The 22,468-nt window shown below is 36.5% G+C and overlaps 2 protein-coding genes across 3 annotated transcripts in view; both read left to right on the forward strand.

The window, feature by feature from the left end:
* tmcc3.S (transmembrane and coiled-coil domain family 3 S homeolog) overlaps window positions 1-22,468 on the forward strand; it is a 46,748-nt gene that overhangs the window by 19,205 nt on the left and 5,075 nt on the right. Inside the window, exons 2-3 of the mRNA XM_018256010.2 lie at window positions 14,841-15,745; window positions 20,847-20,982. Coding sequence (XP_018111499.1) covers window positions 14,841-15,745; window positions 20,847-20,982 — 1,041 coding nt within the window. The remainder of the gene's footprint in view (window positions 1-14,840; window positions 15,746-20,846; window positions 20,983-22,468) is intronic.
* cep83.S (centrosomal protein 83kDa S homeolog) overlaps window positions 15,621-22,468 on the forward strand; it is a 37,023-nt gene continuing 30,175 nt past the window's right edge. The window contains exon 1 of one of the 2 annotated variants that reach the window (XM_041587601.1): window positions 15,621-15,745. The gene's annotated coding sequence lies outside the window, so the exon portion shown is untranslated. Of the gene's footprint in view, window positions 15,746-20,848; window positions 20,983-22,468 lie in introns of those variants that run through there. The other variant, XM_041587600.1, reaches the window with a different exon arrangement.

Here is a 22,468-nt window from a genome sequence, read left to right on the forward strand (position 1 = left end):
GTTTAATAGTGACAGCTAAATAACAGGTTTGTTGTCATTAAACACATTTCAACACAATGAACTTCCATGTATTGTCATGTAATAAGAGGCAAAAAAGTAATTAACATGGAAAGAAATGATGGCCCACAAATCCGCCAACAAAGGTAATACGAATATTCCAATGACACACATTGATTATAAATGAAATGTATTTTGTGCTCATGCACAAAATACAGAAAAGATCCTCATGCACTTGGTGGCTTTTTCCCATGACAGCATGGTCTGATATTTCTGGTAAGATATGTACAGAATGTGGTCTGTTTTTACAAGATCAGTATAATGCTATAATACATACCCACCAGTAGAGCATCACAAATAATTCCAGTGCCTAATAAATGTACAAATCAACCTATTATAAAGCTATTGATTATTATTATGCTTTGTTTATGGTTGAACGCCAACTATTAATTTACTCCTTATCACCTCTCCTGGTAGATTTTCCCTATGTTGACTGCCCTTACAAAAGTTTTTTTTATTTTTCCTTAGGGAAGAGATGTTTGTTTGGGTTCCCTCCACTTACTGGTTTAACCAGTCCTGTGGAAGAACAAATGATAGGGTTGGAGTTAAAAACAATATTATTACAGGGCTCCAGTGCTGTAAGGCTCTGCTCCTTGATGCCTTATTTGACTGTTCCTGCCATTAAGTTGTAGGTTTGTTATTAAGTTGAATTTGTATGTAAGTTGAAACATATACATTTACTTATTAAATGCAACTTAATCTGGCCTTAGATGTAAAGATTTTTAAAAGATCCAATCGTTATCGTGAGACCACGATTATCTCGAAATGATCGTTTAAATGTACGATGTGTCCATCAACTAAAAAGACCATTTCAGCCGATATTGCCAGCAAAACTGAAGAGTAGCTGCCTGCTTGGCCCTGCACTGGGACCGATAAAGATTTTTAAACCTGGCCGATCAATTTTCTGACAGATGGCCGAAAATCGTAAGAAGTACAATCGTTCGAATCCCACTAACCGCACGATAATTTGACGGATTGGTCGGACTGCACTGAAATCGGTCGTTCACCAAAGAAGAATTGTCGCGTCTATGGGGACCTTAAGACATGTTTGTCTTAACATTGTACCATATTTATTTTTACCTTTCTGTGCACATTTATTTTTACCTTTTTGTGCTCTGCAGTAGACAACACACACCAGAGGGGATTGGAGCAGGTGGTACATTAAAGCTAAATGCTAATAAAAGTCAAGCAAACCATAGTATGTTACTGTAAGAGCCCACATTTGTAAGTGTGAGTTGTATGTAAGTCGGGTGTATGTAACTTGAGGACTCCCTGTATTTAGATTAAACCCATGTCTACTTTAAATCTTAACACGATTATAAATAATTCACCATTTATCAATTGAACTCCATCAATTATTCATTCTCCAATCAATTTGCAGTATCCTTTCATATAAAGCAGCTTATTATTCAATCAATCTGGGTTACTAGTATTTAAAACCTATAATGCTATAATTTCAGTAGTCAATACAATTTCAATACAATCTGTTTGTTAGTGTGTAACTGATTATTGCACTGCTAAAAGCAAGATTAGAGAGATCCCCCTAATGATGTTTAGTGTTTGTTAACCATTTATTTTTAAGGGATATTTTGATAGATGTATTTATCATATGTACTATAAGCATATTTAAAAAGTGTTGGCAGGTTTAGTTTGGAATTGAGTGCTTCTCGGCAGAACATTAAACATTTATTTCTATACTAAACATCCATTAAAATCAATCATCCCACCGCAACCGATTTGAGGCTTCTTCACTCAATGAATGTATGAAAGAGCATTTAATTTGTAGCTCTATACTGTGCAATATTCTAAGGTACTGCAACAGTTTCTTCTGGTTGTGATCATTGCCTGGTCACTATTTGGTGTAGTGGTCTTGTCATATGTACTATAAGGATCTCCTTGACATTTCCCAGTTTATTTAAACTTAGATGTTCTTCACTATGAAAAGAAACCCAGAATGGCACCCCAGAAGAAAATTCAATCATACATGAACCATGAACAACTTAAACAACTGTGTAACCTGGGACATGTAAAACACTTTCTATTTTCTTTGTAGTTAAAGGGTTTCTGTACATTAATAAACCATTAGCTGTCACTGGTACAAACTGGCTGTACCATAAGTTATATATCATATAATTATAACAATAGCATATATTTATTGTTGATATAGGGGCAGCCAATATATCACTATAGAATGCAATAGTTTCTTTTTTTTATTCTACTTCTACTATAAAAAACATTTTAAGAAAAACTAGTTTCAGTGCTTAAAAATAAATGAAATGTAGGACTTGTCATTCCGTAAAAGAGATTAAAGCTGGTCATAGACGTGCAGATTTTAGCCTTGTATCCGACGAATGATTGTACGTCGCAATCTTCCGAACTGCCACTAACCATTCAGATCAAATAGAGTAGTAAAAGAAAAAAATCAGATGATGTCCTGGCCTTAACACCAATCATATGAAAGTTATGTCTGACAAATAGCAATGGCAGTCACCCATTGATATAGCCAGATAGGCAATACATGCAAAGATATTTACTTGTAAGCTCAGCACAAAGGCTGGCTTAAATACCATGGAAAGTACCGTCCTGTGTTCTGTTCTTGCAATTGCCAAACGTAATGTTTGAATCAACCATGTAATTTTCCAGGAACTGTGTGATCAGCAAAGGGCAAAGGCTACTTTTTTTTTATTTAAACCATATTTTTATTGGTTTTTAATCACAATAAAAAGCAGCATAAAAAGAAAGGGGCAAAGACTACTTTTAAAGTATAAACTAGGTTTTATGCACTAGCACATTTATATAACATGCAGTATTTGCTAATTACACCTTTTCCTAAGTCAATTGCACATTTTTGTGCTTGTACTATAACTCCCAGTACCCCCCCCCTCTAATGTTGTGTTAAGCAGCAGACAGACACTGGTTTTATTATATATACAGTGTCTTTCTAAAAGTATCCCCCAACCAATTATGTTATTTTACTGCTTTATTCCTACATTGAAATTATTTTGTGTGTGAAAGCAGTGGAACTCTGTATTAATTTTCACATTATTGTATGTTAGACAAAAGGCTTTAAAAATCTTTTTTTAAGAGCTGTAATATGCTCTTTACATAGACATTCAGTACCAACACTTTCCTTGTTTGTAGTCACCTTTTTCAGCTATAAGATTTCAGTCTTTTGGAGTAAGCATGCATCAGCTTTGAAAAAGGTTTGTTCTGGAGGAATTTTTGGACCATTTTTCCAGGCAGATTTGTTAATTTCAATTCCTATTAAATAGCACTAGTGATTATATGAAAATCAGGTATTTGATTGGACCATTGTAGGAGAGTAGCCATTTTATGTTCTTGAACCACTCCAGTTACTTTTTCTTGTGTTTTCGATCATTGCCCTGCAAACTAATAATAATATATTTCTGCCCAAGCTCCAGCAGGTTCTTTTGCAGAATTTCCTTGTGTTTTGCACCACCCAATCTTCCTTTGTTGTCGCACAGAATTCATTATTGGGCAAATGTCATTTGTAGCACAGAAATAACTTCAAGGTGCCTTCACCAATGAACTGTAAAATATAGAAAAGGAACTAGAATGTGTCATTGTACTCGATTTGTATGTGTCACTGCATTCTGTCATGATTTCTCTGAATGTCCCTGTTCCATTAATCTTTACCCGTATGCACTTTTACCTCTACTGATCAAAAGCTAAATTATTAAAAACTGTTGATTTTTTTTCTGACAAACATATCCCAGCTGACAATAACATAGCACATGTAAGCATGTTACCATGGAAACCGTGAGTAGCTGGATTCTATTGGCCATTTTACATAAGGAGGCAGTGTGTTCAATTGGGGTTATGGAGAACACTTGCAAATTCCATATGAGACTCATGTTATCAGCAAGCCTATCCATTTAAAATGTGTATCCAAATATGTAATAAAAGATGCTAAGTTTGCCAGTGTGTAGTAACCCTTAAGGTGAACAGTAGATACTGCCTGCTGATTGGTTGCTATGGGTTACTGCATATCGGAAAACTTATAGGGGAATGTATTAAAAGTCGATAAGAGCAAAACAATTTGCACAAATAAGAATAAAAATTAGCCTTTTGCAATGTAATACTCTTACTTAAACTGTTATTGCAATGCATATTTTAATTGCGCATTGGAAATTTTAATTGCATATTGCCCACTTTTAAGAAGTACCAAGGTGTTGTAATCTTTTGGAGCAAACATAACAGCTTTTTCAGTAAGAAGTTTTATTACATCCACTGTGCACTGGTTGCTAAACAGTTTCTGGGTTCGCAAAAGCTATAATAAATTTGTGCAAAGGAAAACTTGTTCTCACAAAGGTATTACTTTTCTCATTGCGAATATTTTTTCCGTATTCTGTACAGAAGAAAATTGCTGCCATAAGCAAATTTCACTTTTTAGAATGAAACATCCAGAGGGATTTGCTCCTCCTATTATAAACCTAACGCGTTTCGGGATGAGATCCCTTAATCATTAGCCTATGCGTACAGCTACCTGCTATAATAAAATAAGCCCAGAAGTGCCATCTATTTCTAGTTTTTTAGACATTGATAGACAAATGTGTTCTGTTTCAAAATTAAGGTTACTTTAGTTCAACAAATCCTGATGATTGTATTGTGAACATAAATATGCAGATAATAAATTATACCTCATAATTTTACTGTTTGGTTAAAAAAAATAAATGGAATATAAATAGAGATAAATTCACATTTTAACAGTGGACCCTATTCCTCCTGAAAAAAGTGCCAGTAAAAAAAAATAATATTTATGTAAAAGTTTTTGAGTGAAACTATAAACAGAAGCTAGCTGCAAAGTGTAAAACCACTAGAATCTGCCTGCTCTTACCTAATCCAGTTTTGTTGCAATATTTATATTGCTTTGAATTAAACAAAAGGGAAAGCATTGTCCATGTTGCTAATGATCAGTTTTTGGAACATTTGGGGAATGTAGTAAAAGTCACAAAGAGCAAAGCAAATTGTACAAAGAAGAATATGCGCATTGCGAATTTTAATTGCGCATTGCCCACTTTTAAGAAGTGCTTGAAGATGTCGTAATCTTTTGGAGCAAATATAAACTTTTTCAGTAAGAAGTTTTATTACATTTACTGCGCACTGCCGCAAACTATAAAATTCGCAAACCTTCTTCCACTGCCGGAAATGGTCGCTAAACAATTTCCCGGGGTTTGCAAAAGATATATTTAATTTGCACAAAGCAAAATGTGTTTGCGCAAAGGCATAACTTTTTGCATTGTGAAGATTTTTTCCGTTACCGATTTATATTACATTTCCCCAATTGTGTTTTTTAAAGAAGCTACCTTTGTCTTATGATCCAAAATTTAGGCTGTTAAAAAGGCAGGGTTTTTTCAAACATTTGCATTCAACTCTATGTATATATCTATATATAATATCCCTACTTTCAATGAACGCACTTAATGATCTCTGTCAGGGTTGTAACTGTTTGTATCCCAACGCAGCGCATTGCTTGTCTGGGCAGAACAGGAAGTTGGCCTCTTTCTTTTCTGCCTCTGATGTTGGATTAAGTTCTTAAATGAGTAAACTTTTTTTATGACTACATTCTTCAACTGTTACTAAAAATGTAATGAAGGCTAAGTACCCGATAAGTCTATGGTACTTGTGCCCACTGCAGTGCCCTTGTGGAGAACAATAATGGTCATGATGCCATTACTTGCCAAAAGGTGGACACAAGTGATGAGTGAATTTGTTTCGTGAAAAAATTAGCAAAACGCATTAAGTCAATGGGCATAAAAGAAAACTTTCTACGCAACAATTTTTTGTTTTTTTGACGCATGCAACAATTTTTTGACGCATGCAACAATTTTTTTTAGCTCCAAATGTATTAAAGTCCATAGGCATTTGGGGGTGACTTTTTTGTCCAAATGCATTAGTCAATTGGGTTTTCTATGTCGCGGCAGGTTTTTTGTTGCAGTGTTTTTTTTTGTTGAGTGAGTTTTCTGCGGCAAATTTTTGCCACAGTTTCGCTAAAACATTTGCAGATGCCGATATGTGCAATTTCGCCGCAAATCTATGGCTGGTGACAGTGCTAGTGGACACTGTGTAGACTGAATGATTTTTGAATGGTGCCAATGACAGGCATTTAATAGATGTTGTGACACCAGTGTCCAGTGTTTAACATCACTACAATGATAAAAATGCCCTAATTCTGTTCTCTAGAGGTATGTAGTGTATGGCACATATAACAGGAATTCATTGCACTCATATTTTTTTGCCACAGGAAAATTTCATATGTCCCTTGTTGTACTAGGGCGCTTGTTTGGTAGGAAATCTTTACAATCATTGTTCTTTGGCTTGTCAATTTTTTTCTCCATTGTCTTCTTAATCTTAAAGAGATACACCAAATACCTTTTCCAAACTCTAAAATAGCCTATAAAAATGTAACTATTCTTAACTTCTATAAAGGATGAATCCAATCAATATTTGTGATTATTTTATCAATTATTTATTTATTAATTTATTACTTATTTTGTGATTATTTTATTTGTGAAATAATAGGTTTCCATCCCCTGTATATGTATGCTTCTAATTCATGTTTGAAATTTGATACAGTGAAGTGTAAAGCCTTGTGCTTTTATACAGGTCATGTAACGCCGACAGAAATTATGCCAGTAAGCACCGATTATAAATGATGACATCACTAAGCACTGGCTATAAGGATATAATTTACAGGATATTCATAGATAATGTGTATTACAAATACATTCATATAGAAGCTCACAGGTTTAGACCTCATGGCGCTGTGTAAATTGGTGTACTAAGATGTTTAAATAAAGGAAATGTGTTTTAAACGCTGATGTGGAAACGAGCGATTCTGTACTAAGAGGGCCCTGGAGTGCGCCGTCCAACCAATACATTACAAGCACGGGTTTATGACTGCCTATATTTTATTTATACATTCACTTTTATTCATTGGAAAATATATATATATGTATATGTATGTGTGTGTCATCAATTTGGCCCAAAGATTTGCAGCTATTTCAATGTGAGAACAACAAATAAATTTATTTTAAACTGATTTTAAACACAGGCTACCAATATGCATACAGGATACCATTCTCTGTCAGCCACAACTCTTTGTTCTCTACTGAAGGTATAAGATGGTAACTGTGTCCAGAGCAAAAAAGTTTAGCAAAGTGAATTGCTGGCAATACATGTTCCTTTGTGTCTTTACCCCAACGGTATTAAATAAGCCCTAAAACCTGAGTGAGTAAATACAGAACCATGAACAAAGAGGGAATACTAATAAAGGCATAAAAAGAAAGAAGCCTGTTGTTGTTAAGTTATTGTCTCTGACATTTTACTCCTTAGTGCATTTGTGCCTCCTAACTGCAAATGATGTATAATGTTTATGTACAATAAATACCTGTGAAGAGTTTCAGGAGAAAGCTAAATGCCATTTGTCTGCTGAAGCGCGCTGAATATAAAGTATGAAGGAAAACCTTTTACCAGCAGCTCAATTACATATTGTGTAAATGTTAAAATTTACTTCTCACGCTGTTATAGGCTAAGTAGCCATCTTTAACCAGATAGTACCTCCCTAAAAGATCATATTGATTCTACATTGGATTTCTCTGAATGTATGATAATGATTTTCTAATTTCTCCCACTACAATTTACAGTACATTCCTCTTGGGACAGATGATTGCAACTGGCAAATAACAAAATAATAATCACATCAAACTGCATTTTAGATGTGTCTAACAGAATTGCATTCCGGCAGGCAGCAATTACCGTATTATTTCCTTGGGCCTGGTTTCGAGTAGGAAATGACGGGCTAGAAAAATACAATTTTGTTAGGTTTTGTTCTGAATCTTGATTTTAATTAATTTCATGACCATTCCTATAATTTGCTGCACATCAACATTTGTCTGTTGTTTTTTCTCTGTTCCATGTAAGTTATTAGTTCTAAACTATAGAGCTGATAATGCAGGTGTGATAATCTCAGTATATGCTCCTCAAATGGTAATTTATGGCACTGGAGAAAACTGCAATTTGGCCACCTAGGTCTTTGCTAATACTAATCAAACTGTATTTATGGATACTGTATACATACTGTATGTGATTTTAATTGCTACTTGAAATTCTGGAATGCAAGCCCAAGTGGTGTTTGAAGTTAAGCGACAGTAGTGCTCCGATGGCTATTCCCAGTGCCATAACTACTGGACTTGGGGTACGACTGTACCTGGACCCACCAGGAATACTATAGCGTGATCCCACCAGCCTTTTTGGTAAGAAGGATCGAGAGTTTGTGTGTAGAGGAGGAGGGAGGTGGTTCTGGTGAAAAATTTCAACTTTGGCCCGTGGTACTATAGCTATGTTTAGTTATGTTATGTAAAGTTATGTTACTGCCCCTAAGTAAGTCAAATTATTATAGGTATAGGATCCCTTATCCGGAGACCCGATATCCAGAAAGCTCAGAATTACAGAATGGCTGTCTCCCATAAGCAGAAAAAATGTTATATGTTACTGGTCTTTTAAGAATTCTACTGCTTCATTATACATTTTACACATTTTATATTTTTGTTAAAAGGGGAGGGCAATATATTAAGAACAAAATGTCTTCATGTTCTTAATATATTGTGAGAAAGAAAGAAAGAAAGAAAGAAAGAAAGAAACCGAATATTCCCTAAATTGAGACAGGGCCACTGTTTTCTGATAGAAGGTGAGACAGGTACTAGAAAACATGACCATACAAGACCACACTTGATTATAAATGTTTTAAGGCTAAGCAAAATCGTTTTTTAGCGAAACATTATTAATTATTTTCAGTCATTTGTAAACCCCTTTTCTTTTGAGACAATCTTTTATAGTCTGTGCCTTTTATATAAGTTAAGCAATGCTAAAATCCCACCATCTGCCACAGCTCAAATTGCACTCTGAAAGGGAAGGATTTGATCTCTTAATAGACTCCTGTGTCGTATTCTAGATTTTTCGGAAAGATTTTATTTGAATGATTTAAAGCATTAGCATTAGATTAGATCTCTAAAAATACCAAAGCTCTGTATGGTATCTGTAGAGGAATCGTTGTTAGGGGAAGTATTGTAGACATATCTGACTGCTTTGTTTCTAAGGAAAAAACCTAATATGCCATAATGGATCATTTAACCTGATACCATTTAGACATTTTAGAAAGGAAAGCTTCCTTCTTTGAAACATTCTTCATAAGAACCACCCATCTCTGGAAATAAGAGCACAATGTATTCTGTATAAGAGGAACACAATATAGGTTGATTGTATCATGTCGAAATACAAGACAACTTCCCATGTTTAAATATGCTTCATGTACTGCCCTACACGGCCTAACACTTGTTGGCATTCATAGGAGCTGAGGGATATTTGAGGTCAGGGGTTTTACAGAAATTCCTTTAGAGTGCTGTTATCAGAATGTCTTGGTTGAATAACTTTTTAGTACACAAAGCTTATATTTAAGGAGAAATAAAGCTGGCACTTGGAAAGTGAACACAGAGCTTCATATGAGCCAGAGGGACAGGGACATGATTGAAATTGTAGTTAATCTATGTGGGATTATCCAATATACTATAGAAAAAGTATATTATACATACTGTATACTACTAGAAAAGTATATTTTTTCAAGAAACAGTGTGCACCCGATTCTTTAGGTGCAAGTTTGACACTGTGGAAATTCTAGAACTACCGCCACCTTCACCAAACTTTACATGACCCCAAAAGCACCTGCAAAAAGATAATGACCTCTATATTGTATAGAATAGGGTACAGCTAAATTCTAATCTCAAAACAATATTGTGCAGTGTGTGAGTTATATGTATAAGTAGTTGATATCACATGATGACTTGGCCATGGGTGACTGTGACACTAGGCACATTTTGAAGGGGTTGAAACCTTGTAATATTTGTGCATAAGTTATCAAATGGTATGCCTAATCAGCCTGGTAACTAGTCTTCTGTACTCTGTTACTATTAGGTTTTGGCTGCTCTCTGCAACATTTTTGGCATTTTGTGCATGGAGCAAATCACTAGTCTTTAAGTTATAACTGATCTTTTCACCCAAATAACTCCTAACCTGCCTATGGTAAGTGTGAATTGGTCCATTCTTATATTTTTCCATTAAAATAAGCAAAAGGTGGACCCATTCACACTTATGCAGGTTAGGAGTTATATGGGTGAATAGACTAGCATTTTTATTTGGACTATGGGACCCCTTTAAAGCCATTTCAGTTGTATCTTAAGAAAGTAATGCTACTGTCTCCATTAGCACTTAGGGTAGATTGCTTTCTGACCGGTTAGTTAAAGGGTCTGGATTTGTTCTAGAATGGAATGATAGAATCTGAAATGACATGTGTGAATATACATGAAAAATAAAGGTAAAATGGAAAAGATAAGATCATTTTGTTAAATGCTTATACATTAGTATGCGCTTCCAGGGTCTAGTAGGTTTACTTTATTACAAGCAACAAGTAGTGATTTGCTTGACTTGTGCTACATGAAAGCAATTGATGAATCCATTTTTGTAGGCCCTCTTAACATTTTTATAATTTTTCTTTTGCAATTGTACTGAGCTAGATCAGCAATTCTATAACTAAATAGTTGGGTCACTAATCCCCAAGGAGTAGGAGTGGACTCTTGTTGTGAGCTGCTGCACCCAGAGTCAGCTGTAAATGCTATTTATATCATTTGTTGTAATTGCTAGATTGATGTGTTGCCTTGCTATGACTCCTAGTTAATAATCCCCATGCTGCTGTTATGAACAGGATTCACTAAAACTGGAGCGCTGACAAAAACAGAGCAATATTCAGCTTTGCCCTCAGTATATAATGACTAAAATACAGTACCTATAACAACTTACTGCTTAGGGAACAAAGTTCACAGGGTTTTTTCAGATGGGGATAATACAATAAACATTTACTCTTTTATACTTAACAGTAAGAGCATTTTTATATGCTTCTCTTATTATGCATGAAAGATATTAGAACAGGATGCATATTAGCTTGTCTTCAGCATATCACATAAGCACACCTTTTTATAGACCTATAAGGGCTATTCCACACGGGGAGATAGCGACGCGTTTGCGGTCGCGGCGACAAAGCGCCGCGACAGTCGCCGCGACCGGCGCAGGCGACAGTTTTGTATGGGCGCCTATGTAAAAACGCCTGTGCTAACCACACGAGGCGATGCGCTTTTCAACAGTCGCCTGAAAATGCCTCGCCAGGCTTTTTCAGGCGACTGTTGAAAAGCGCATCGCCTCGTGTGGTTAGCACAGGCGTTTTTACATAGGCGCCCATACAAAACTGTCGCCTGCGCCGGTCGCGGCGACTGTCGCGGCGCTTTGTCGCCGCGACCGCAAACGCGTCGCTATCTCCCCGTGTGGACTAGCCCTTAGACATAAACTGAATGAGTCAGCTTATTGTCACATTTCCTGTATGTGTTCATCTTTATGGATATTGGTTTTTGTTATAACTGCGTTTGAAGCTTTAAAGAAATGGTTTAAATTGTGTTTACAAAGCTGATATGGTTTGCAGGCCCAGTAGGAGCCGTGAAAACATGTTTAATGTTTTTAGATAAGCATGCTGAGCTTGTTTCATTATATTCTTGGGAGGCAGGGGGGATTTCCAGTTGCCATTATAACACAGTTGCTGTTTACTATTGTTACAATGGTTTTCAACATAATCATGTTATTGGAACATCATTTTGATCACTGTTCTGTGCTAAATCAAGATCTTCAGTAAAAATGTAAATAAAAACATTAGCTGCAAATCTGTTGGTTTGACCATATGAAGGTTTTTTCCTATAGAGCTGTGAGAAGAAACTGGGACAGTATAAAAATATAAGATGTTATTAATAAAAGCAAAATGCCACATGGCAAAAGAATCGACAGCAGGGAGTCCAGAGATTTCATATAGGAAAAATATGGGTCAGACTTGCCAAAAGGTTTATAAAGTAAGGATCCTTTTTATGATCTTTTAGTATTTTAAGATAACCGTCAGGCAGATTGTACTGTAGCTGTTCCACCCCTCAAAGCTGAGTGCTTTTAGATACTGTTCCAACATTATTCACTAAGCAAGAGGCTTGAGCATGTTATGGCAAATGAGAGCGGTATATTGAAAATTTAAGAGATGAGCACTTACCGTATTCATCTCTCACTTGTACAATATTCCATTTTAATTTTGTCATACCATGTACCAGTCTTGTTTTCTAAAGGTAGGTGCTCCTCTGTTATGCATTGTGATTGTAAAGAAATACATTCAGCAACACTGTTAACACTGAAGCCAGAAATTTGCACTGTCTGCTTAAATTAAGTACTGTAAATGATCTCAAAGCAAGGGGCTTAATTCTATTACACTGGTTAACATCTGACTTTGGAGAACTAGACATTTGCAATGTTCATTTAGCTCTAAATGGATGATACTTTTTGCTGTTCGCTGTGATCATGGGCCATACTGTTAATCATGTGCAAAATAGCACTCAACAATTTATAAAATATAACATGACATAGGGTAGGGCATGTTTATTTAAGAGACTGCAGTTAGCAACCTCCTGGAAAATGCAGTCTCTGCTACGTTGTGTATATTCATCTTGTGTATATACCAATCACTGCTTCTGGTGAACAGGAAACCTATTTCCACTTCAACTTTGGTGTTTTCCTGATATATACAGTAGGTGTGCTTGTCTAAACCTTTTTTTCTTCCTAATAATATATTTATTTTTGGTGTTGTATGATTCTGTTCTTTTGGGCTTTTATTGCATTGTGTACTGGACATCTATGTGCCTTGCAGTGACATATGTACTTGGTAAGAGTAATACATGGAAACATCCTAAATCCACTTTGACTGTGTTATGATTCTGCCATCTGGGACTAATATTTTAACTGATCTTAATTGTTCCGTCAGTTAATGGTTAAGTTACATAGATGGCTTTGGTGTGGCAAATATGAATGTTTATCCACAAAAGAGGGTACAGTATCTGCTTATTTATATTCTCTGCTTTTCTCATTTGGACTCCTGAAACAATGTGGCAGAAGTCAACCGATTAACAGATCTAGGGGAGAACTGACTTCTGCAGATTGTTTAAAGAATCATAACCAAAGAACAGACTGGGATAAACAGATACCACTTTCAATTGCAAATAACTAAATCTATAATTAATGTATATTGGAAAGTATCTTAGAATTAAATTTTCTTACATTATGCATTATGAGGGTGAGCATCAATTTTAACAACTTTTAAGCTGTAAGAAGCATCCGAGTAGCTTTTTAAATTCATATGTAACATGTTTTAACAATAAACTGAATAGTCCGTTTGAATTCAGTATTGATAGAGCTAAATTTTAACATGCAACTATGAATATTCCTCATACTCCTGGTATAAGGGCCAAGTTCGGAGAGACGGGGGATTTGTGTTTTATGGGGCAACACCAATTTCATCCAAGCTCCTGATCACACCCCAGCTCTGCCAATTCTGCCAACATAAGAGTTAATTTCAGGAGTGTTTGGGGTTTTTGCAATTGTGAAGTTAATGTTAAAACTGGGTGTTTAATAAAGAAGACAAAATTGGGTGTCTCCCAAAAAAGTTGAATTGACATGTCTTTACAGTAACCGTGAAAAGCAGGGTTTGGTGCTTAATTCCTGATACTTTTATTAGACAGAGACATCTTTGAATGCTACGTGCATTCTGTCATAACAATTTACAAGTTGCGTTCTGTAAATTCCCTTTGGCTAGCATGTCTGGGTCATTTTAGTGCAAGTGGGTGGCACTGCCTTATTCTCTTTGTCTTATTGGCAGATATAGACAAGCCCATAGTTTTTATTAGCAAGTACATTTTTAAAGGAAAGATCTTCTGATCCTTTCAGCTGGGAGAGATGTATGGGAACATTCAGTTGTCTGTTTAATTGATTTTTCACCGAATGCATATAAATTCATAATGCTTTAAGAGGGTAAAATAATACCCTCATTCACAAGTTCCTTTTCAAGGAAAATGTATGAGCATTCTGTGCTGGGTTTTTTTCCGGAAATGTCTGGTTTCAAGTCATAAAATTCAATGTATGATGGCTGTTGCTTTTCGGTGAGAATGGCAAGTTTTAGACTTACTTACCAAGAAATTCCTATAGTGTCTTTGCTCTAGTCTTGTCATGTCTCTGCAGGTAAATGATTTGGGGATAGCTCTTATTAGGCACAAATACAACCGTTTCTTGAGCAGTTACATATGAAACTAGTCTCCGGAATCTTTAAAAACATATGTTGTATTTGAAATTTTCGTTTGTTTGTGAAACTGCAAATCTTTCTACCCCCCCCCCCTGAGCTGTATAGATGTGTACTCAAAAAATAAGTCTGATGATTAATAGTTCAGGGTGGAGAAGGTTTGGGGCAAAATGATTAAAATTGCTCAGATTTAAAGAGAAGTTTGCATAGTGATATCTGTGACTACTGTTAAAATTAGTGGGGAGCAATTCCAAGATTTTTAACCTGCGAGGAAAGGAATAGTTTTTTGCCTATTGAGTCAAGAGAGACCACATTTGAACCAGTGAACCTTTACCCTTTACGTTTGCAAAACAATTGGTGGCAATGGAATTTTATTCTCATTTTTCCACTTTTCTCCACACATAAATTGGGCGTGGGAGTATTGGCTTATTTATTTTAGATCATTTTGTTGAAAACTGTCTGATAAAGCTTGCCCTCTTTGATACATGTAAATCTTTTATCCTTAGATAATGAAAAGACTACTTCCTTTTGTTTTTATTCATCACAGTATTCTCTCTCCTAGGTGGACAGATCTGAAATGAACACCCTCAGCTTGCCTCTCAACATCAGACGAGGAGGATCAGACACCAACCTTAACTTTAATATACCGGAGGGCATTCTAGACTTTCACAAAGTCAAACTTACTACTGACAGCTTGAAGCAAAAAATCCTGAAAGTCACAGAACAGATTAAGATTGAACAAACTGCACGTGATGGTAATGTGGCTGAGTATTTAAAGCTGGTTAACAGTGCTGACAAGCAGCAGGCTGGACGTATAAAACAGGTATTTGAAAAAAAGAACCAGAAATCTGCTCATTCTATAGCTCAACTGCAGAAAAAACTTGAGCAGTACCACAAAAAGCTAAAGGAAATTGAGCAGAATGGGTCTGCTAATAAAAGCTCTAAAGACATTTCCAAAGACCTGCAACATTCTTTAAAAGATGTGACGAACAGTAGCCGCCCTTCTGGCCAAGTAGAGAGCAGTAAAATGGGTGTTCCTGGTGTATCATTGACGCCACCAATGTTTGTGTTTAACAAGTCCCGGGAGTTTGCAAATCTGATCCGTAACAAGTTTGGAAGTGCTGATAATATTTCTCATCTAAAAAACACTCTAGATGACTTTCATTCAGAAACGAATTCCAGAAACCTGAGTGGGAGTGCAACAATAGTCACCAAGCCAAAATATGCAAGTGACGATGAGTGCTCGAGTGGGACCTCAGGTTCTGCAGACAGCAATGGTAACCAGACGTTTGACATTGGTAGGACAAATGTCAGCGATAGCCATGGCAATCTCTCAGTGTTTCTAGAAGAGTTAAGAGAAATTAAAGAAGCCCAGTCACAGCTAACTGAAGATATTGAGGATCTGAAAGTACATTTCAAAAGAGACTATAGTTTGATTTCCCAAACATTACAAGAGGAAAGATACAGGTAACAGCTAAAGGTGTCTATACTTGAATGAAAGATTTGATTATTTTTCAATATGAATACTGTGTTCTTTTGCTGTTCCTTAACATAAGTTAAATACCAAAAGTTGCTTTTATCCATACCAATTTATAGACCTATGAGTTGGAGCTGTCGCATGCCTTGCTCTAACTGAGACATTCTACAGCAACTCTTGAAATTGCTGTTGAAGGAGAATAGATTCTAAAGGCATGTAATATACTACATTGTCTGGGCCGCTCCTGCCATGGGGCAAGGTGAGATTCTTGCCTCAGATGGCAGCAAGTGGCCAGTTGCAAGGGCCGGCAAAAAGCCGCCTCTTGTAACTTTAAGAGCCGAATTTCCGTTTTTTAACCTGGAAATTCATCTTCGCTAGTGCAAAGAGCGCAATTGCGCCTAATGCAGTAGCATTGCTGCTCCCTTTTGACCTGCTCTGACGCTGATTTCTAAGCATGGAGCGGGAGAGGGGAGGCAGCATCTGAACAGCCCCAGAATCGGCACTGTACATTGTTTTCCATTTTAAAAGTTCAAGTGTGTCTCTATACTCTTGATAAAAAAAAAAAACACAGATTCTGGGGTTCTGTGTCTATCTGTGAAATAATAGTTATTTTGGGGCTATTTGTGGCCCTTCTCATTGCCATTACTTGGGAGTGGTCTGCAATGATTCCAGTTTAATCACTGCTGTTAGTAGTGGCTATCAAAATAACTGGTGAACTTGTAGGCCTGAAGCTTGGCCAACTACAGGTTACACCCAACCTCTTAGCAGTTTGAAGGTCTTGAGGGTCATAGCTTGACAAAGGGCCTGCGTAGCCCGAAACGTTGCCTAAGGCATTTTAGTAAAGTTTTTCACTATTTTCAACAATACCGGAGTGCCGCTGCTTTATTTGATATATGCACAGTTTGCCCTGGCAGGGGGTACAGCTTGCACCTGGGGCTGCAAGGAGCCTAATCTGCTTTTGAAGCAGACTTGAACTACATCTGAGGGTCATAGGTAAGCTCAGATCCTGTGCAATGCAAATGATTTCTAGTTAATGCTGGGCAACAATTTTTTTTCATTTTCCCCATTTTATATTTCCTTAACCACTCACAGAGCATTGAAGCACAGCACATTTCAATATCTTGATAGAAGTTAAAACATATGATGCTGCATGTTCTATTTTTAAGCCAATGTGGGAAAGCAATTTCAGTTTGCTTATAGCTTGCTTCTGTATTTTGCCAGAGCAGATTACAGCCTCCTGACATAAGGACTGCAAGGGAAAATTGCTTCAGGATACAGGCAATTTTATACTTTTCATCATTTCTCAATGTTACACCATGCACATCTATTTTAGCTGACCTGCAATGCACAGATGTAATCTGCTTACCTGGCATTTTATTACCCCTTAAATTGGCCTTACAGTAGGAAGCTAGTCTGCATAAACCACCTTCTGTACATTGCACACAAAGAGAGTGCCTGTTTTATCACTGTGGATTTTCTTTGTACAACTAGTGCCTTATTTGAGATGGGAATTTTTACATATCTCTTCCTGTGTGACCAATATAAATAGTTATGTATGTGGCACACCCATGTGAATCTTGCCCATCAATCCATGCCTGGGATGTGGGATTGCATATTTGTGACAATTCCCATTTCCTGCAATGGGGAGTGATCGAAACTATTCCCAGCACTACTTTCAGAGAGAAGTCTCCATGACTAAATGGCAATCTATCTATAAATGTAAAAGTCTTTGTAGTTATGTTGTAGTTTCCATGGATCATGCACATAACCAGATATTCAGGGACTGTATTACAAAGAAAATATGTTAGCTGAACCTATGGCAGTCTTTCTTGAAGGGCCACATTTAGAGAGCTCTACTCTAACAGAAAACGAGGCAAGGTAATTTACATTAATGGATGACTTTTGGTTCAAAACCCTGCAGCCTTAAGAGATATTAAAAAGTAATGATCCTGCTATCATATGATCATTTTAATGTGATCTTTTAATTATTAATGTATGCAGTGGTGTGTAGTTTTCTGTCCCTCGGTCCGAGCTTTTATAAAATTAATTTTACAGCCCATGGCGCACCAGACGTCTGCTTAAGTGGGGTTCCCCAGGTAAAGAAATGTCTGGCTCATTTTGGGCAGCCTACCTTAGACTTAAATGACAACTGTCAGGGTTGGTCTGCCAGTAGAAATATTCTGGAGAAGGAAATGCATGGAATTATTTTTGGTAATCTTTATCTTCTATTCTTGTTTAAACAAATTCCCACATTGCATACTGTATAGCACTAAACAGAAATTTTGGAACATTTTTCTCTTTGAGGTTTTGCTAACTGTACACTGCTGGCCACTCAAATGGTGTGCCAAATCAGGCTGATTTAATCAATTCACCCCTGTATTGGGTCACATGGGGGACTTTGCAGACCCCCATGTGATCCAATCCACAATGTTGGTATATGAGTGTGAAAACATGGCCATGTATTGTTGGGAATGCACTTGGCATACAGGTCATCTATTCATTCACCCATATCCCAGTGCTTGTAAGGAAAATACTGAATTGGCAATTGAGGGGTTAATAGCAAGGAATATTATCAACTGACGTTTGCACACATGCTACAGGAGGACCCTTGTTTTATGCTCAGAGTAGCTATGTTAAGAATGTAACATATGCTTTTAATTATAATGTTCAAGCAGCATTCCATTCAGTGGGAAGTAGCATGACAATTCTCTGGAAAGCGTTCATCCCAGATTAAAGCTAAAACTCATAAATTAATAACAGTAATTATAGGTTCCCAAAGTCCAAATGGAGTATGTATTAAAATGTTCACGTGCAATTTTTATTAAGTGGATATGGATTTGTTCATTTTGCTACATAACGGAGTATTGCTGTAATCTATTGTAGAGCAAGGACAGCCAGTGTTCAACTCTCCATACTATTTGTGTGTCCCTAGGTACAATCTGAAACATTTGCACAGTATTGGCGCACATGCAATAACATTGTTTTTCACTTTCACCACTTGATAACTATACTCATGAAAAGTTCTGTATATGTAAGGAAAGAGCTGTAAAGTATCTTGACATATTGGCTTCAAGAAACACTATATTTACTGTATATAAAAACAAATGGCTTTTGGTATACCTCAGAATAAGTTCAACATTTTGGCTGATGCCGCCTTCTGCATTTTTGCAGAGATTAAGGAATTTGAGTGTTTTTGGGCTCTGAGATACACTGGTGCACTGCAGTGGGGAAAAAAGTATATTCAAGCATGATTTCCTACAATCTCTAGGTCATCAACACATTTTTTATTGTCCATCTCCCCATTACATTTGCTCCAGAGACCAGGATTGCAAACCATGTAATGGTTTTCTCTGAATTACCTATGCATGACAATTCACCAACCAGAAACCTTCCATACATGGATTTTCTCTGCCCTAATTCATGCCCTTCTGTGCAGGGTGAACAGTAAAGATTCCCCAATTTATGTGTATTCCTATTTATTGCCATAATGACTCAGACAATAAATCCTAGGGACTATTATATTGTATTAAAGGAACAGTAACACCAAACACTGAAAGTTTATCAAAGTAATTAAAATATAATATATTGTTGATCTGAACCTGTAAAACCTGTATTTGCTTAAAAACAGAGTACTGTAGTTTATATAAACATGTAATGTAGAAAATCAGATGGCACACACTCCAGCAGTCGTGCTTAATATTTGCAATTTATTGAGATCTCAATAAATTGCAAATATTTTAGCATGACTGCTGGAGTGTGTGCCATCTGATTTTCTATATTCCATGGATGATTAAAACCAAGGTTTGCAGCAAGGTTTCCAGGAATATACAGTATACACAATTTTGTACCACTATATATTGGACATTACCAGTTTATATAAACAAGCTGCCATGGGGGCAGCTATCAAGCTGGAAAAAAGGAGAAAAGGCACCGGTTACATAACAGATAAAACACCATTGTATTGCACAGGGCTTATCTGATTTCTGCGATGTGACCTATGCCTTTTCTTCTTTTTTTCAGCTTGAATGACTGCCTCTGTGGCTACACAGCAGCTTATTTATATAAACTATAGTAGTGTTTCTGAAGCAAACACACAACTTTTACCAGTGCATGCTAACAGTATATTATATGTTAATTACTTTAAACTGCGTTCAATTTTTTTTGGTGTTACTGTTCCTTTAAGAGAGGTGCTTTTCTACAAAGAATGGCTAACCTTACTACTTTTGCAAAATCAGCAAAGAAAATGACCTGCTTATTCAGTCTGTAGTCTGAACAATCTGATCAAAAGCCATTTACTGTAGCTTTATACTCCCTTAAGGGGTTTTCTGCCTAGGAGTTAGCCCTATAGCAAGTGTATCTTATAACATTTATAGATATCTTTTTTTGTTGATCTTGTAATATATATCTAAAGCCATGTGCTTTTGAAAGTTATGTATATATTCATGAATGTTATGAAAGTGTTCTTTTATCAGTGCAGTTGTATTTTTGCTTCATAGTTTTTCCTTGATTTTGACCTCTGCTGCTACTGTGACCCAACTTGATACAGCAGCTTGCAAACCAAAAGCCATCTACAGCCATATTATTTCAATTCCTTCTGTTATAGGGTGTGTGAGTTATAATAACTACATTAAAGCGTTTCCTCCCACACTCCAAAAACATACAGGCAGGTTAATTGTCTCCTGATGCAATGTTGTGTAGTGTGGGTTGTGTGAATGTTAGAGCATAAGATCCACTGGGACAGGGACTGATGTCAGTATTGAATTCTCTTTGTAAAGTGCTGTGACAATATACTGTATAAAGGATAATACAGCCAATGTGCTGTTTTTCATGATTTCATTTAGCAGAGGTCTTGCCTTTGCAGATAGATAATAATAATAATAATATTGTTTTGCACAGACTGCCTGTTCCAACTTATGACTCAGGGTTTGCATTATAAAGCAGTGTGAAAGTCCAAAAGTAGTTCTTAATGCTCTCATTGCAACACTGAAATCTTTGGATGGTTAACCACTCTGCCAGTAATCTAAAACCCCAGGTTAGAGAGTTGGAAAAAGAGTATGTATCAGAAAATAACTTCATGTTTACTGTACAAAGGTATGAAAGGCTTGAAGACCAACTCAATGATTTAACGGATCTCCATCAACATGAGACGGCCAACCTGAAACAGGACTTGGCAAGCATTGAAGAAAAGGTTGCCTATCAGGCTTATGAACGATCTCGGGATATTCAGGTATCACCTGATCAAATGCAGATTTTTAAATGACTGTTGTACATGTATGTCAGCAGCCACTTGTTTCTAATTAGTCACTTCTAGGGCCGGAAAATATAGCTGTAAATTTTATTTGGTGCTAAGTGAAATTTCTTTCAGCTTTAATAGTGAGGTATTTCTATAGTGAAAGGTACTGGCAATTAACAAAGTAAGAATGGAATGAAAAATATTTAGGCTTTAACTTGATATCACAACAATCTTACTATTTTGCCTTATCTATCAAAATATGTTATGTTGCTTATTGGAAATGTATCCAGCACTCCTGAATCAAGACACTGAAAAAGGCATTGCTTATCCTTAGGTATTCAGCAAGCATGTAACAAATATATTAGAACCAATTTACTTTATTATACTATGGGTGGTCACATCAATTTGTTTAGCCCTGAATATTTCTGTGCAATATATATGTCATATTATAGCCAAAAAAACAATAAAAAGGAATAATGTTTTACTCCAGATTAAAGAAATGAAAGTATAGAGATCTAATAAACAATACTGCACTGCCCTCTAGTGCTTATCAATAATCTTGCCCATCCATGGATAATTTGTGTACAATGAAGTCGCTCTTATGATTTGTGACTGAGATCTTTTTTTTTTTGGCATGTTCCTTATTAACAGCCTAAAGATAACATACAAAATAACTGTAATTTAGTTTTGCTTAACAAAATTCTTTAAAAGAAAGCTACACTGTTGAATTCAAGTTGAGTTCTATATAATATGTTGCTGTTATGTTAATAATAACTAGAGAGGTACATTTCCTGAAGAAAATGTGAGTGGTGCTTGCCGTGGCAAAACTCAGGCCCAAATCTGATTGGCTGTTGTTGCCCCGCCCCTTTTTTTCCTAATTGTGAACCACAGTCACTCAGTGACTAACATACCAAAGTTTGGGAATGCTGTCATTTAATGTGTAAAAATGGCAGCATTTCTATTTTTTTCTATTGAAAATCAATGAATGAAATTTGATTGGTTGTTGGTGGCTCCGCCCACTTTTTCTAAACTTGAAGTGGAAACCCCCAGCGACCACATTTGTGATATTCAAGGTCCCTGACATCAATACTGAGAGAATGGCAGCCTTCTTAATTTTTCCCATTAAAACCAATCAAAGAAATCTGATTGGTTGGTTTTGGCTCCACCCACTTTTCTTAATTTTAATCCCAGTCCCCCAGTGACCAACTGTGCCAACTTTGAGGAGGCTGCCATTAACCGTCTAAGAGCGGCAGCAGTTTAAAATTTTCCTATTTAATTGAATGGCTGAAATTTGATTGGCTGTTGTAGACTCCGCCCACTTTTTGTAAATTTTGGCTGCAGTCACCCAGTGACCCACGGTGCCAAGTTTGGGAGCTCTGGCTTTATTACTGTGAGAATTACAGCTGTTTACATTTTCTCATTGAAGTCAATAGGGAAAATCTGATTGGTTGTTTGCGGCTCCGCTCACTTTTTTGGGTCC

The sequence above is a fragment of the Xenopus laevis genome, chromosome 3S, assembly GCF_017654675.1.
Source record: "Xenopus laevis strain J_2021 chromosome 3S, Xenopus_laevis_v10.1, whole genome shotgun sequence".
Classification (NCBI taxonomy): Eukaryota; Metazoa; Chordata; class Amphibia; order Anura; family Pipidae; genus Xenopus; species Xenopus laevis.